At 40.8% G+C, this 15,930-nt stretch overlaps 1 protein-coding gene across 2 annotated transcripts in view; it reads right to left on the bottom strand.

Annotated features, from left to right (window-relative positions):
- The window catches only part of KNTC1 (kinetochore associated 1), a 64,266-nt gene that overhangs the window by 7,248 nt on the left and 41,088 nt on the right, over window positions 1-15,930 (bottom strand). For both annotated transcript variants that reach the window (XM_059677036.1, XM_059677037.1), the window contains exons 41-54: window positions 15,749-15,877; window positions 14,789-14,905; window positions 13,491-13,600; window positions 11,863-12,070; window positions 10,040-10,129; window positions 8,538-8,709; window positions 8,393-8,451; window positions 8,049-8,265; window positions 6,720-6,793; window positions 6,232-6,442; window positions 6,003-6,112; window positions 2,919-2,965; window positions 1,602-1,680; window positions 332-450 (exon numbers count right to left, since the gene is read on the bottom strand). In XM_059677036.1, the coding sequence (XP_059533019.1) occupies window positions 332-450; window positions 1,602-1,680; window positions 2,919-2,965; window positions 6,003-6,112; window positions 6,232-6,442; window positions 6,720-6,793; window positions 8,049-8,265; window positions 8,393-8,451; window positions 8,538-8,709; window positions 10,040-10,129; window positions 11,863-12,070; window positions 13,491-13,600; window positions 14,789-14,905; window positions 15,749-15,877 (1,742 nt within the window). The remainder of the gene's footprint in view (window positions 1-331; window positions 451-1,601; window positions 1,681-2,918; window positions 2,966-6,002; window positions 6,113-6,231; window positions 6,443-6,719; window positions 6,794-8,048; window positions 8,266-8,392; window positions 8,452-8,537; window positions 8,710-10,039; window positions 10,130-11,862; window positions 12,071-13,490; window positions 13,601-14,788; window positions 14,906-15,748; window positions 15,878-15,930) is intronic.

Below are 15,930 nucleotides of genomic sequence, written 5' to 3'. Positions count from 1 at the left end.
ACACTTAAAATAAAAGCCACCATCTGGATAAATTAGGCCTGTTTGTTTTTAAATGCCTATTCTAGGTTTCTGAAAAGATCCACTGAATATATTAGGAAGACATCAGTTTGAGCAAGAGGCAGAAAACATTCAGTGTCTAAAGGTCTCACAGGAGCGAGGGGAAGGAGAGCTTCTCACAGGCCTGTTTCCCTGTTGCCACCATGTCAAGGACACCCAAGGTCCGTTTCCACGCCTCGCTAATGCCCTGCCAGCTACCCTCCCAAACAACGACCTGCTGCTGTTTCTTCTTGTTGTTGCCTATTTCTTAACGCGATTTAAAAAGTCTACTTACTTGACTTCTGCGATGGGCTTTTTGAAGAGCGATTCTATAGTTTCCTTGTCAGCCAAATACAGGAGACACTGAAGAGCCCGTGTTCTGTGGGCAAAGGTTAACTGACCCATATCTAATGTCTGTAAAACCAAACATGTTTGGGGAGTTGCATGTTTGCATGCTGTGCCGGAGTCAAAACTCAGGTAACACAAGCAACATCATTTTAAAAACATTTAAAGTCAATCTCCGTTCTGAGGGAGTCAGTAGTTGGCAAAGTGTGGTCCATGGAACCCTGAGGAGTGTTCCTCAAACTCATTCAGGAGGGAATGGTCAAAGCTGTTCTCCTAATAACACTGCTGGTTCAAATCAAGGAAGGGACGCCCCCCTGTGGCGACAGCCTGCAGTGGCAGCACTGAACATGAGCGATGACCTCCACTCAAGAGGGTTGGATGGAGCAGTAAAAATTAATCTGATTAAACCCCAACTCTTGAATAGATTAAGAGCTCACATTTGAATATTAATTAATTAAAATGTACTCATGAATATTCTGTCTGACAAAATAGGAAGTGTGCGCCAGGCATACTGCAGCGTGATGGTTTTTTCAGGGGAAAGCGTGAGCCACTTTTCCTGGAAAGCCATTTTTACCTGAAATAATAACTGCTATGCATGAAAAAAGGGGAAAATTCCCTCTCACTGTCAAGGACACACCCTCAGCTTCTCACACTTTCCCCCTCTCCTTCCTCCTATCCTTCTAGCCACACCTTTGTCTTCCTGGGGTCCTCTCCTTTCTCCTATCCTTCTAGCCACATCTTTGTCTTCCTGGGGTCCTCTCCTTTCTCCTATCCTTCTAGCCACACCTTTGTCTCCCTGGGGTCCAATGGCCTCCGCACATTTCTACATGCTCAAGCCTGAAAGCAAAGAGGCCCTGCTGCCTTTAGGAGAAGCAAAAGGGATGGGTCGTTTCAGCTCAAATTCAGTGGTGACTGGAGGGGAAGCCGGAAGTTCGGCTGCGCAGGGCCCCGAGGCCAGGGTGGAGTTTTCTCTGGTTGGCCCCTTGCTATCAGGAATGCTGACCAACCAGGGGGTTAGCAACCGTGCGTGTAGATAACCTGTGGGAACCAGCACTACACGGAGTTTGGCAGATGTTACAAAGTAAGGCATACTTTGAATAAGTACACAAGTGAGCATTATCTTAATCGCCTGTTAATGATATCGAGCATGGCAAGTATGCAGAGAAAAATATTAGGCTGAGATGCAGGACATGAGTTTTGACTAAGTTCCCAGGACTTACAGTTGTAGCTGATGTTGCAAATATAAACAGCATTCTTGAACTATAATCAATCGGACGAGACTGGAGGAGATACAGGACTCTGAAAATAGTTGTTTAAAAGTTGTTATATTTAGATACACAGAGAAAGTCATTAGGCATCCCAAACAGAGATCTGAAGGGTTATGAGTCAAGGCCATTTTTACTTTCCCTTTTACCTAGATGATAACACAATAAACAGTCTTCTCATCCATCAAATGGCTAGATGATCTCTGATCATTTAAATTCTATGTAAGAAATTAACACAAACCATAGCTGCAAAATACACCAACTACTGCACATGGACGATTTTGTTTTCAGTCACAGGATGGGATCAGTGGCACCGGCGTACTGGGCGGGTGTAGGGGGCGTGGAGCTTTCAGTGGGAAAAGGCTGGAAGTTATGCAATTGGCATGAAGGAAAAATCCCTTTTGGGCTCCTTTCTAGGGATTCTCTCTCCGAGTTGTTTCCACGACTTCCCTGTGGCTGATTTAGTCAGACATCCTAGGACCTGCCTCATGCTTAGCCAAAGGTGCCTCCACCCCCAACACTATGCAAGCACTCAGTGAAGTCCAGAGGCAAGGAGGCCACGAGGGGGGCAGGCCAGCTCTGTCCGAACCAGGAGAGATTCTTTCCTTGGGCTTGTCCTTCCACGTCCTCTCTCAGATCTCCAGGGCTGATGCAGGGCTTCCTGAGGGACCTGACCTACTTGTGGCCTAGACCAGGAATGGCAGAAAGCTAGCTGTGTGTCACCACGCCCTCTCCCACGCCCACGCCTGGGCCACGCAGCGCTAATGGGCTACCACATTCTTTCTGATTCCGGCCCAGAGAGTCTTCCCAGGAGAGCAAGTCGTGACCAATCAGACTGAGCACTGGGTGAGACCGATGTGCCTTCTCTGGTCTGTCTCAGGTTGGAAGGGAGAAGAAACCCTGGTGGCCCACGGCTGAGCCAACCCAGCTCACCAGGCGGAGAGAACATAAAGGGGGCTTGGGCCTAGGTCTCGGCGAATTGGAAGTTTTCCTTGGCCTGAGGCGCAGTCTCTGCTAAAGGTGTTCTAAGAGGCCTCGACATTAGTAGGAACTCGTTGAAGGTTCAGAAATTCTGAATCTTGGCTGCTGCTTATTTATTGCGCTGCAGATACCTATACCTGCTCACAGCCATATATCAAAGAACTGATTCTTCGCAGAGACTGATCCAAGCTCTATCAGGAAAGGGTTTTCAAAACTGACCTCTGACAAATTTACTAGTAAGATTCCGACTGGGCAAGAGGATATGGGTCAATATAAGCAAAGAAAGAATACCTTCGCAGTGCTTCATCTTCTTGAAGTTCAAATATTTCTGATGGGTTCTTTGAGAAAGTAAAAAAGGAGAAAAAAAAGTCAAGACTTAATAAAGTTTGTTGAGCTAGATAAAATTATGGAAAATCTATTAGATGAAAAACCCAATAAAAAATTGTCTACATGCAAGAAATTTCAGTACAATTCACTATTTTTTCTTGCTTAGAAAATGGGTTTACTAACATTCATTCAGTCAAGAAAATATTTGCATATATATGCATGGCCCATGGGCACAGACCATGGGGCAGTGAGGTCTGGTGGGGGGGAGCCAGATGTGTGTGTGTGTGGCGGGGGGGAGGGGGCGTTGGAGGGGGTCGAGGGGGGAAAAAGGAGACATGTATACTACTTTCAATAATAAAGCATTATACCAAAAAAAGGAAAGAAAATATTTACTGAGCACTCACTAGGTGCCAGGCACCGTTCTGGGCACATGGGCTCCCTGAGTAAACAAAGCCTACCCTCCCGTCCTCCTGAAGCTACAGCCATTGGGTAATTTCAAACGAGTCGCTCACTAATTCAGTATATTTTCATGGGATTTACAAAGCAATGTTTTAGGTGCTGTGTTCGAACCAAGTTCCTGGCCTTGAGGAACTTTTCGGTTTAGAACTCCAAATGTGTAGGTTAAACCATTCTGGTTCCTGAGTCAACGCTGCACTCTGAAGGGCCTATATGTGCCTCTGACTCCTCTGTGCCCCTGAAGCACAGATTTTGTTCTTGGTAAATACTTAGAGGAAACAATACAGACATTTCTGCATTTGGATTGCTGAATCCCTCCATAAATTTAGATTTAATGATATTATTTCTAAAAAAACTGACATTGGCAAACCCACGATAAGAACTTTACAAACCAAACTGGCCTGCATCCTTCCAAAACAGTGTCCGTCAGAGTTAATATAGGTTCAAGTGAGAATTCATGGACACAGACAACAGTGCGGTGAAGGCCTGGGGAAGAGGCGGAGTGAGGTGGCGGGAGTCTATGGGGTGGGGGAAGAGGACATTTGTAATACTTTCAAAAACAAAGATAAATCGTAAAAAAAGAATTATCAATAGATGTCAAATTGGGGCATATGCGTTGTGGGGGAGGAGTTTGAAGAGAAACAAAATATACTGTTTCAAAGTACCTCCCTCTAATAATTACAAAAGGAAACATAGTAACTGTGTAATAGAGAAATAGACAATATTTTCACTAAGGTATCTAATTTTTTTAAAAAATAGGTTTATTCCTGTTACACTTTATTTTAAAAAAATATTTTCATTGATTTCAGAGAGGAAGAGAGAGGGAGAGCGAGATAGAAACATCAATGATGAGAATCATTGATCAGCTGCCTCCTGCACGTCCCCCACTGGGAATCAAGTCCGCAACCTGGGTATGTGCCCTTGACCAGAATCGAACCCGGAACCCTTCAGTCCATAGGCTGATGGTCTAGCCAAGGTTAAGTAAACTAACCTCACCTATTAGGGCAAACAGACATCTGGGCCAAATCTCATACCCTGAGAAGGACACAGTATCGCTTAGGTAGTACTCTGGCCCAAAATGCATAATTCGAATCTTATAATGAGAAGACATTATACAAATCCAAATTGAGGAGCAGCTTAGGAAATAACTGGATTCTTTTCTTTAAAAATGTCAGTGTCACCAACAACAAGGAAAAGTTATGGAACTGTTCTAGATTAAAAGAGATTAGAAATGTAACAAATAAATGTTGCACATAATCCTGAACTTGATCCTGGTCCCAGGAGGAAAACTTGCTATAAAGAACATTATTGGGACAAATGGTTAAATTATAACATGGACTATAGATTCAAGTCTGTTTGTGTTGTATCAGTATTATGTCAATATTAAATTATCTGACTTTGATAATTATACTGTGGTTAAGTAAGAGAAAAGCCTTGTTCTTAGGAAATGTGCTCGTAACTATTAAAGGGTAAAGGGGGAAGACGTACGCAATTTACTCTCAAATGGTTCAGAAAAATATTATGAATATATACATTATGGGGAGAGTAATAAAGCAAACATGGCAAAACGTTGAACTCTGATGGAGCTGGGTGAGGGATAGACAGGAATTCTTTCATACCACTGCAACTTTTCTGTATGATTGAAATTACTTCAGAATAAAGTAAATCCATGAATCTGAGTGTAAGAGCAGGCCATTTCTTTTATACCTATATTCACCTGGAATCACCAGTTGAAAGGTAAAATAGTTGCAAAACAATATTTAAGCTAAAAGAAAAAGTGGCCCAGCCGGTGTGGCTCAGTGGTTGAGCATCCACCTATGAACCAGGAGGTCACGGCTCGATTCCCAACCAGGGCACATGCCCGGGTTGTGCGCTCGATCCCCAATGTGGGGCGTGCAGGAGGCTGCCAATCAATGATTCTCTCTCATCACTGATTTTATTTTAACCTATCTCCCTTTCTCTCTGAAATCATTAAAAATACACATATTTTTGGGGGGGCAGGAGGTAGGGGGGTAAGAGATCAACTAAAGGACTTGTATGCATGCATATAAGCATAACCAATGGACATAAGACACTGGGGGATAGGGGAGGCTAGGGGACTGTCTAGGGCGGGGGGAAAAAATGGACACATATGTAATACCCTTTGTAATACTTTAAGCAATAAAAAAATAAAAAATAATAAAAAATACACATATTTTTAAAAAAGTAAACAACGTCATTAAAACTCATCAGATAATAGGAGGTACTAAACTGAACAAAGGTTTCTTCTTTTAAGATTCTGTGCTCCTGCCAAAGCCGGTTTGGCTCAGTGGATGGAGCGTCGGCCTGCGGACTGAGGGGTCCCAGGTTCGATTCCGGTCGGGGGCATGTACCTGGGTTGCGGGCACATCCCCAGTGGGGGATGCGCAGGGGGCAGCTGATCGATGTTTCTCTCTCGTCGATGTTTCTGACTTTCTGTCTCTCTCCCTCCCTCTCTGTGAAAAATCAATAGAATATATTAAAAAAAAAAAAAAAAGATTCTGTGCTCCTAATTAGAAGGTTCTCCCAGTGTGAGACAACAGATATGAAAGATACTCTTGAGGACAAACTTACTTCGCCAGGTTTTGTGGATGGGCACAGCCATTTTTTCAGCAACATGTCCCACACTTTTTCCAGATTAATTTCATTGACTTCGGCTATTTCTTTAGCTGCTGCGTGAATATCTAAAATATTCAAGATAAAGAATTAAAAAAAGAAAAGTCCACATTCTCAATGCAAGAGAACTTGGAATCAAAATGATAGCTCTCCTTGAACAACAAGATAGCAAGGGTGCTGTCCTCACCGGGATAGTCCTTGCCAGAGGCATTCTGAATTCTGAGGTTGATGCTAGGGTGTTCATACAGACTGACGATGAGGTGTGCTGGTTTTCCAATCACCCTTAGATACTCGGCTGTGTTCAGCTTGTGGGCTATGAGCACGGCCTCTGTGCCTGATCGCCGGTACTGAATGTGGAGCTTCTTCAACAAAGCCTCGGCTTTCTCACGCGTTTCATCCTTTAAAAATTCCCAAGCACAGAGAAACGCTGGCTTTCTAAATCTCAAGGGAGACACAGAATAGCCTATTTACCAATCCTGGGAGGGAGGGCCCTGCCTTAGTTACATCCTTAAGGATCCAATACAAAGGCCTCAATCTCTTTTTCCATTTTAGGCACCCAACCTTGGGAAACCCTGGGAAAAGCTTACCACCAGGGCAGGATGAGGAGGCATGCGAGGTGCGCACAATTTAAATAAAAAAGAAAGAGGAGCCTTCGATTTTAGCGTTCAGACACACCTTAGGTGGGATATTCTGTAGCCATTTCTCAGTTAAATACAGGCAGAATTTCAAAGTGGACATCTTGAAGGAACCTGAAAAGATAAAGAAGAGAGCAGATCTTAATCCTTTCAAAACAATGTATTTTAATCAAATTAGCAAGTTTTTTTTTTTTAGTTATAAAAATGCATGCTCACAGTAAAGAACAACCTAAACAGGACAGAAACGTGCCAACTAGGAAGCAAACCCGGAGGCCCCTTCTTCAGCTTCCATTTCTATTTCTTATGTTCCTCCCAAGTCTCCTGTGTGGGCGCATGCACATTTTAACCCAAAAGGGATAAGATCATACACATAGTACAATTTTCTGTTCTCACTTAATATACATCTTGGCCCTTTGCGACAGCGTGGCTGGATCTGGAGTGCATTATGCTAAGTGAAATAAGCCAGTCAGAGAAAGACAAGCGCCACATGATCTCACTCATTTCTGGAATCTAATGAACACAATAAACTAACATGCAAACTAGAGAGACTCACAGATAGAGACCAGGCTGACAACTGTCTGGGAGGGGGGGAGGGCGTGGAGTTGGGGGATCGAGGGATTGAGTAAAAAATTTTAAAGAAAAACTTATGGGCACAGACAACAGTGTGGTGATTGTTCGAGGCGGAGGGGCTAGGGAGAGGTGGGGAAGAGTATGGGAGGGATTAATGGGGATGGAAAGAGAGTTGACTTGGGGTGAACACACAATACAGTGTACAGATGATGTGATGTGGAATTGTGCACATGAAATCTGTATAATTTTGTTATCCAGTGTCACCCCAATAAATTCAATAAAAAGGAAAAAATATATGTATACATATATAACATTTGGACATCTTTCCAAATCAACTACATAGCACTCTATCCTAAGAATGTGCTCTGTTTTTTAAACCACTTTCTGATCGATGAACATTTTTTAAAATTAGTTTTTTTCAACTTTTGTTACAACAAAAAACCATGGCAACGAGTACTTGTGTTTGTGTACCTGTTTGATTAGGTGAGACTATCTAAGGACTCATTATTGGAAGTATGACTGGATAGTGGGAAGTTAAGCATCAATTCATATTCCCACCGTCGAGGTGGAGCCTGTATCCACACGCCCTGAGCAAGCAGCAAGGAGCCTTACTTCCCCGACTGGGGCCTTTTTAACATCCAGCAGTAAAACAAGTGAAGAGAGAGGGCACATACTTTTTTGAATTATCATATTGCTTCTCCTCAAAGCTATAAACATAGTTTTGTTTTGTTTTTTTACTGAAAGTTCACAAAGCAACACAGCTGGCCATTCTAAGGGCAGTTAAAGGAAGAACCCCTACCTTCTGGGATATCCTGGGCAAGACTGAAGGCAATAGCTACCGCCCACTCTGGGTTGACTATCGACAGTAAGTAGGATTCGATGGTCTGAGCAATCTTGGTTATTTCCTTGTTAATCAATGTTGAGGACTTCGCTTGTGGTGACTTCACTAGTTTTGGCTTCAGTTTTTTTTCAAAGACATGCTTGGCGACAGACACATACAGAGTGTCCAAAGAAAACTTCAAAGAAGAAAAAAAGAAAAGTTAAGGCTGGTTGATGGGTGACAGAAAGCAGCACAAAGTCCTCCCCGCAGGCTCCGACTAACGAAAGGGCAAGGAAACGCCTTACAGAGCTGGCACCTGTTACCTTCATCAGCTTGGAAATGAGCAGCAGTGTCGGGAAGGACTCCTCACTGAGCTCCGTGGCTGGAAAGGAAACAAGGACGGTGGGATTGGCTTAAGAAGAAAATGTTGGCTACTCAGTGAAATTCGTAAGAAGTTAAAGAACATACAGAGGATTTTCCAGAAGTTCTGTGCTGTGCCAAAAAATATTAGGTGAAAAGGCAGTCTGGTTTGGGCGGCCGATGGCAACGTTATCACATGCTCCAACATATACTGATACTCGAGGTCCACTGGGGGGGAAATTCTCCTGTAGGACTTCAGGTGCTTTAGAAGACTCAAGGCCTGTATCACAAGAAAAAACATTTTCCTTTGAGATTAAATTAACCCTAAGTGGTTTTAAAATCATTTACCTCTTGACTGGCCGGTGTAGCTCAGTGGTTTGAATGTCAACCTATGTATGAACTAGGAGGTCCTGGTTTCATTGCGGGCTTGGTCCCAGTGAGGGGCATGCAGGCGGCAGCTGATCAATGATTCTCTCTCATCACTGATATTTCTCCCCCACACCCCTTCCCTCCCTCTCTGAAATTTAAAAAAAAAAAAATCACCTAACTCTATACCATCATAGATTTCTGTTTCTGAGATTGTACTGTTTTCATCAAGATGATGGAAATCTTTTGTAGTTTTACCTTTAATGTTATTCTTCTAAACTAGTGATGGCGAACCTTTTGAGCTCGGCCTGTCAGCATTTTGAAAAACCCTAACTTAACTCTGGTGCTGTGTCACATATAGAAATTTTTTGATATTTGCAACCATAGTAAAACAAAGATTTATATTTTTGATATTTATTTTATATATTTAAATGCCATTTAACAAAGAAAAATCAACCAAAAAAATGAGTTTGCGTGTCACCTGACACGCGTGTCATAAGTTCACCATCACTGTTCTAAACCATATTTAATATGGTCATGAAAAAAATTACACCATGTAAATCCATGGAACCCTGTTGCTGGTAGGATGTTTGGTAAAGGAGAGTGTTCCCTACGCTCTCTTCAAATAGTTTGAGAGCTATCTCCAAAACACTTGATTTCATTTTAAATATAGAGGCAGTAGATCTAAAAGTAATCCTCTATATCCTTTACTTCTCTTTGGTTCAGATCTCATATTTCTCAGACTTATATAAACTACCTTTTGAATCAACTCATTCTAATTTTTAAAAAAATCCAATTTAAAAAGAAGATATAAAAGCTTCTATGATCAACATTCAGAAAAAAAAAACTAAGAAGTTACTGAAAGTACAGAAATAGAATGAGTGAGTCCTAGACCTACCTACTAATAGAGAAAAGCTGACTCAAATGTAGGTACCACATACATGACCTACCCCCCGCCATAACAAATAGTTTTGCCTTAATTTTTCCAAATCAGTCTGTTACTGACTTCGGTCTCTTAGATTTAAATAGCCTCAGGACAGCAAAAACTGAATTAAGGTAAATGATAAAAATATGGGAAACACGAAAAACTTTTTATTTCTGTATCCCTTTTAAAGAAAAGGAACTAGAATAAAATGTGGAGTTTTAAGGAACCTCAAAAGACCGCCCAGTAAGACATCGGATAACTAATTTTTTAAGGATCCAAATAAAAATAAAAAGGTAATTAAAAAATATATTTATTATACCTGGTTAATATTAATGTTGGTTATTTTTTCATCGGCTCTTTCGATAACTTTCAGGACAACTTCAACCATTTCATAGTCATAGGGATCCAACTATATAAAAACAAAAATATATCAAAACCTGAGAGGATGGTACCTGGCTGGTAGTTGGTTTTATTCAGTTATGTTCATTAGTACAGAGACTGCAAATACAAAATCTCAGTGCACAGCAATGGTAAATTAGATTATTCTTTAAAAAAACATTTTCTCACTTCTAAAATTAGTTCTGTTAGGATAAACATACATGCTTTAAAATGTCTCAAAATGCCTTTTTTAAAAAGCTGGATAAAGCAACGTTGTTTTAATAAAGAAAGAGATTCGTACAGGCCTAAAACCCTAAAAAGATAAACATATTAAAATTTTATAATTTTGAAAGATTTTAAAATTAAAATTCTATTTCTTCCATTTATGATGGGAAAATTAGAATAGAAGGAAACTGACCTTTTCTTGGAAATGACATAACTAGAGTGTGGCCTCTAAGCAAATGTCTCCAAGGGTTCCATTCCATCTCTAATCATATACAGACATGAATAATTAATTGGGTGGCATCTATATGTTTATTAAAAGGGAATATTCTCTTTGTTCTTTGTTCCTACTTACACATCATTAGTTTTTTTTTCTTCATTTTTTAAATGCCAACCCAAGGCACACGAATAACACTGAACAAAGTGGGAAGATGATCTCTATGGTACCTAGAAACTTTGAGCAAGTTATATATAATTTTTGGCTGAAGTGCAAGCAAAATATAAAACTGAAGTATTTCTTAGAATCTTATTTCCCCTTCCTTCGAACTTCATCCCACCACCAAACTACCTCTTGACCTAAAAATTCCAACTCTCAGATCTCCTAACAAAAATAATTAAACAAGAAGGCAAACATGTATGCATGAAGATATTCATTGTAACAATTTATACTAAAAAAAAATTTACAAATAATTTAAACGTTCATCTATAAAGGCCTGATAAAACACAGATTTCATTCCTATTGTGGAATAACAAATATGTATTTGTCAAAAATGAGATAGATGGAGATTTACTGACATTTAATAACAATATAGTAAGTGAAAAAAGAGAGTAACAGGATAATATATTTAGTGTAAGATAGTCACCAAGCTATTAACATTTTTATCTATGGAAGTAGGGTTAAAATTTTTCACTTTTTAGGTTTATACCTTTCTCTCTAGTTTTTCAAAGGATAGGTGCTATTTATTAAAATCTGAAAAAAAGGCTGTATCTACTTTTTAAAAAAAGAAAAACTGCTGTATTAAGCTATATTAAAAATCTAAAATTACTTCAAAAGTAAAAATCATTAAAATAACGCAGGGCTTACATTTCCAATTTGGCCCTATGTAGCTAATTAATTAAGGGGAGAGGGGCATTTAAAATGACCCGATGTGCTCCTTCCACCAGCCTCTCCCTTAGAGAGCATGCCACGAAGGCCACGTTCACTTCGCCACACCCTACCTTATGGAGGATCCCGCTAAGGCTGATGACCACGTTCGCTTCGCCACACCCTACCTTATGGAGGACCCCGCTAAGGCTGATGGCCACGTTCACTTTGCCACACCCTACCTTATGGAGGACCCCGCTAAGGCTGATGGCCACGTTCACTTTGCCACACCCTACCTTATGGAGGATCCCGCTAAGGCTGATGACCACGTTCGCTTCGCCACACCCTACCTTATGGAGGACCCCGCTAAGGCTGATGGCCACGTTCACTTTGCCACACCCTACCTTATGGAGGACCCCGCTAAGGCTGATGACCACGTTCACTTCGCCACACCCTACCTTATGGAGGATCCCGCTAAGGCTGATGACCAGGTCTTTGGAGCTCGTCAGTAACGGCACCATGTCCAGGGCTTTGGCCAGGAGCCTGGCGTGCTGCTGTGTTGCGGAGGCCGAGCTCGCGTCCCCCTGGCTGTGGCTGGCGTTCGTGTTGTGGAGCAGAGTTTCAATGAACAGCTGAAGAGCTGCATCACAGTTCAGCTGAAAGGTGCTAAGAGAAGTAGTCGGTTACACACCAATCCCTGCAAATGCACATGTTTCCATACAAACATCTCGGAAAACTTAAGTCCTGCTCCTATTGCTGAAATCTAACCCTCCTGCTGTCCAGTCTTTTTTTTTTTTAATATATTTTATTGATTTTTTACAGAGAGGAAAGGAGAGGGATAGGGAGTTAGAAACATTGACCAGCTGCCTCCTGCACACCTCCTACTGGGGATGTGTCTGCAACCAAGGTACATGCCCTTGACCGGAATCGAACCTGGGACCTTTCAGTCCGCAGGCCGATGCTCTATCCACTGAGCCAAACCGGTTAGGGCCTGTTGTTCAGTCTTATAATCAATCAGCTAATCTACCTGTCACCGGAGTTAACTATTGCCTTTAAAAAAAGATCAAAGGTTATTCTTGCTCTTCCGCCATATTGGGGCCTGGGGAGGCCTGTTGGCACCAGGACCCCTCAAATGACCAATATGTCTGGAAGGCTGTGGTCCAAGATCATTTTTGTGGCTATTAGCAGGGTCTCTGGAACCAGAGAGAGTGCACAGCTCTTCTTAAAACTGAAGGTATTCATGCTCAAGATGAGACTGAATTCTATCTAGGCAAGAGATATGTAAATTGACGATAATATGCAATAAAAACTATAAAAATTAAGAGATGTGTGAAAGCTCTTTGAAACTAGTAATGTGCCAGGAAATAGGTCATTCTATTAGAAACATCTAAGATATAAATTACCAATCATCTATTCCTACTCCTCACAGTAAATTTTATCTGTAAGTAACATTTAATCTTTAATTTTTTTTATTCACTTATTAAACCATGTTTTAAAATTCTCCCTAAATCCTGCTTTTCACTGATTTTTTTATTTAAGATTACCTTGCTCCTAAATTGATCTGAGTTAGAAGTTTAATTGCTCAAAAGAACACTCCCAAACTTCCCTGACTGTGGGAGTCATCTGCAGCTCCTATTAAGGATCAGACTCCTGGGTCTTTGCCCAGACCTGCTGGAGAAACACCAGGGAGGGGCCCAGGGATCTGTATTTTTTAAATCATGTGTCCTAGGTGATGCTATCATGAGGGGAGTTTGGGAAAACACTTAAAAAGGTGTTATCTTAGGATTTAATCCTGGATTTATTCAGTTTGAGGATGAGCAAAAGAAAACATCGTGCCTAACCAGTGTGGCTCAGGGGCTGAGTGTTGGCCTACCCACCGGGAAGTCACGGTTTGATTCCCAGTCAGGGTACATGCCTGGGTTTGGGGCTGGACCCCCAAATTGGGGGGGCGGGAGTGGGGGGGAGAGAGAAACATCAGAGGTCTGGGGACCACAGTAACAACCATCCCTACTACTGTGTTCTCACGGTAAGGGTTGCCACAGTTTGTATGGCTAACAGCAAAAATACCATTCAAGCTTTGAGTTACCTGCAATATTCCAGAAGGAGGCTTGTGTCCATATCTGTATTCTCCACAAGAGCTTTAATGAGGTCTTTCTTGGTGAGAAAATGTTGCCTGAAAACCGGCTGAAAAGAAATCTAGAAATAAAAAGAGCAAAACAAAAAACTCCACTTAACTGAAACGCATTAGAATAAGGGCACCATTGTGCTGTGCCTTTTTACTATCTTTTTTTTTTTTAACAGAAAAGCATTTTTCTGAGACTCCCCCACTTGTTTTTTTAGCACACTACCCAACTTGACCACCATTCGGAGACTTTAGGTATATTTTGCGGTGGATCCTAAATCTCTCTCAGTCACACTAACCCTTGCCTCTTCATCGGTAAGTCTGGTTGTTAGCAACAACCAGTCCCATGACTGCACAGGGGTTACACCCCAAAACACATACCATTTCTGTAGTGGTTACATTCTTGGTAGGTCAATTATTTGCAAATTAAATAAAACATTTTACATTTATAGTACAGAAAACAGGATTTTGTTTGTGTTTGAAAAGTAAAAATAAGGGCCATTTACTTTTCCCTAGTTGGGGTTCTTAAAGCTTACTGCACCTGTACATACATTTAATATTATCTTAAACCAAGTAATAGCAGCACAAAAGTATAAGGCTAAAGGCTAGGCCTGAAATAGTATAAATGTCAATTAATGCTAGACATATTCCTATAAATGAGAAAGGTAAACAGATGAAAATGATGTCAAGCCTCTTTTAATTTCCTTAAAAATATAGAAAAAAGAAAATGAGACAAAAGGCCTCTACTTCTTTGAAAGCACCAGTGAGTGTACTTATTATAACTTATTATATACGTACACACATATAAAACATACATATACACCATATATAGATACACACACACACATTATATATATATATACACATATACATATACATATATATATATATATGTATATATATGTATATATATATATATATATATTTCTCTCCCCAAAAGTAAAGAATGAGATCTTTGAAGTTTTCTAACTGGGTAGATCAGTGATGGTGAACCTTTTGAGCTCGGCGTGTCAGCATTTTGAAAAACCCTAACTTAACTCTGATGCCGTGTCACATATAGAAATTTTTTGATATTTGCAACCACAGTAAAACAGAATTATATTTTTGATATTTATTTTATGTATTTAAATGCCATTTAACAAAGAAAAATCAACCAAAAAAATGAGTTCGCGTGTCACCTCTGACACGCGTGTCATAGGTTCGCCATCACTGGGGTAGATACTAGAATGTATGGAATTTTCGGTACCACAGAGAATACTTACACCAAGTTTACCAAGGCGAATACCCCACTGGGCATCAGTACTGAGTTCACGAAATCTGAGCTCCATTTCTGTTTCATGATAGAGACTGGCCAGCTGAGAGCCGACCAGAGATATTGCCTAAAAAATGAAAACAAGTAAAATTCAACTGCACACAGAATATGTTCCAACACCTTTTAGATGAAAACCAACAATAAAAATCATAACCTTTCTTTGTGCTAATAATGTGACATGCTATATAATGCTCTGTACACAGTCATTGCTTATACAACATTCAGGTCATTCAGCTTTTGGCATGATGCCATCAATTTAGCCTGGCTTTCCTTCATAAGACCAAATTGTAGTTATCCTGCAAAAGCAACTCCCCCTTCCCCAGGGCAAATTTTAAAACACACACACATCAAAGAGAAATGTGCATCTATTAAACTTTGTCCTACAAAAAAGAACAAGGTCATAGCTCAAAGGATTAAAATACACTAGAGTAAACATAAGAAATGAGGTCTATGGCTGCATACAGATTTTAAGAAATAAAACATTGTAATTCTTTTGGTTTAGCAATGCTTAGGACCTGCATACATTCACCGAAGTGCCACTAGTCAAGCAAAAGCTGGTAGAAACCAAGTGAGGTAGTATGACATTCCTTCTGTGAAATCTTAAGATCTGATGGCAAAGCCAACTTCTTTTCCCCCTAAATCTTCAATATTTTTTAAAAATCTATTTTTATTAATTTCAGAGAGGAAGGGAGAGGGAGAGAGAGATAGAAACTCAATGAAGAGAATCATCGATTGGCTGCCTCCTGCACGCCCACACTGGGGATTGAGCCTGCAAACCGGGCATGTGCCCTAACTGGGAATCGAACTGTGACCTTCTGGTTCATAGATTGATGCCCAACCACTGAGCTATGCCGGCTGGGCTAAATCTTCAATATTTTAAGTATTAACGGTGTGCGCTCCCAGGTCATACCAAAATTTTGTCGTAATTCTGCCATGCTTTATCGATGAGCTTCCAGAGACTTTCAAACACGTCTTTTTGGGGTAAGAGAGTGCAGTAACTCAATGCCAAGGCAAGATCCACCAGGCGACAGTTGAATACCTATGGGAAGAAAGCACCCAGAGAAGCAAATTCTTTACAATCAAAACAGAAAA

This window comes from Myotis daubentonii, chromosome 19 (assembly GCF_963259705.1).
Source record: "Myotis daubentonii chromosome 19, mMyoDau2.1, whole genome shotgun sequence".
NCBI classification, from domain to species: Eukaryota; Metazoa; Chordata; class Mammalia; order Chiroptera; family Vespertilionidae; genus Myotis; species Myotis daubentonii.
Note: the sequence above shows the minus strand (reverse complement) of the source record. Positions and strands in the feature narration are given on the sequence as shown.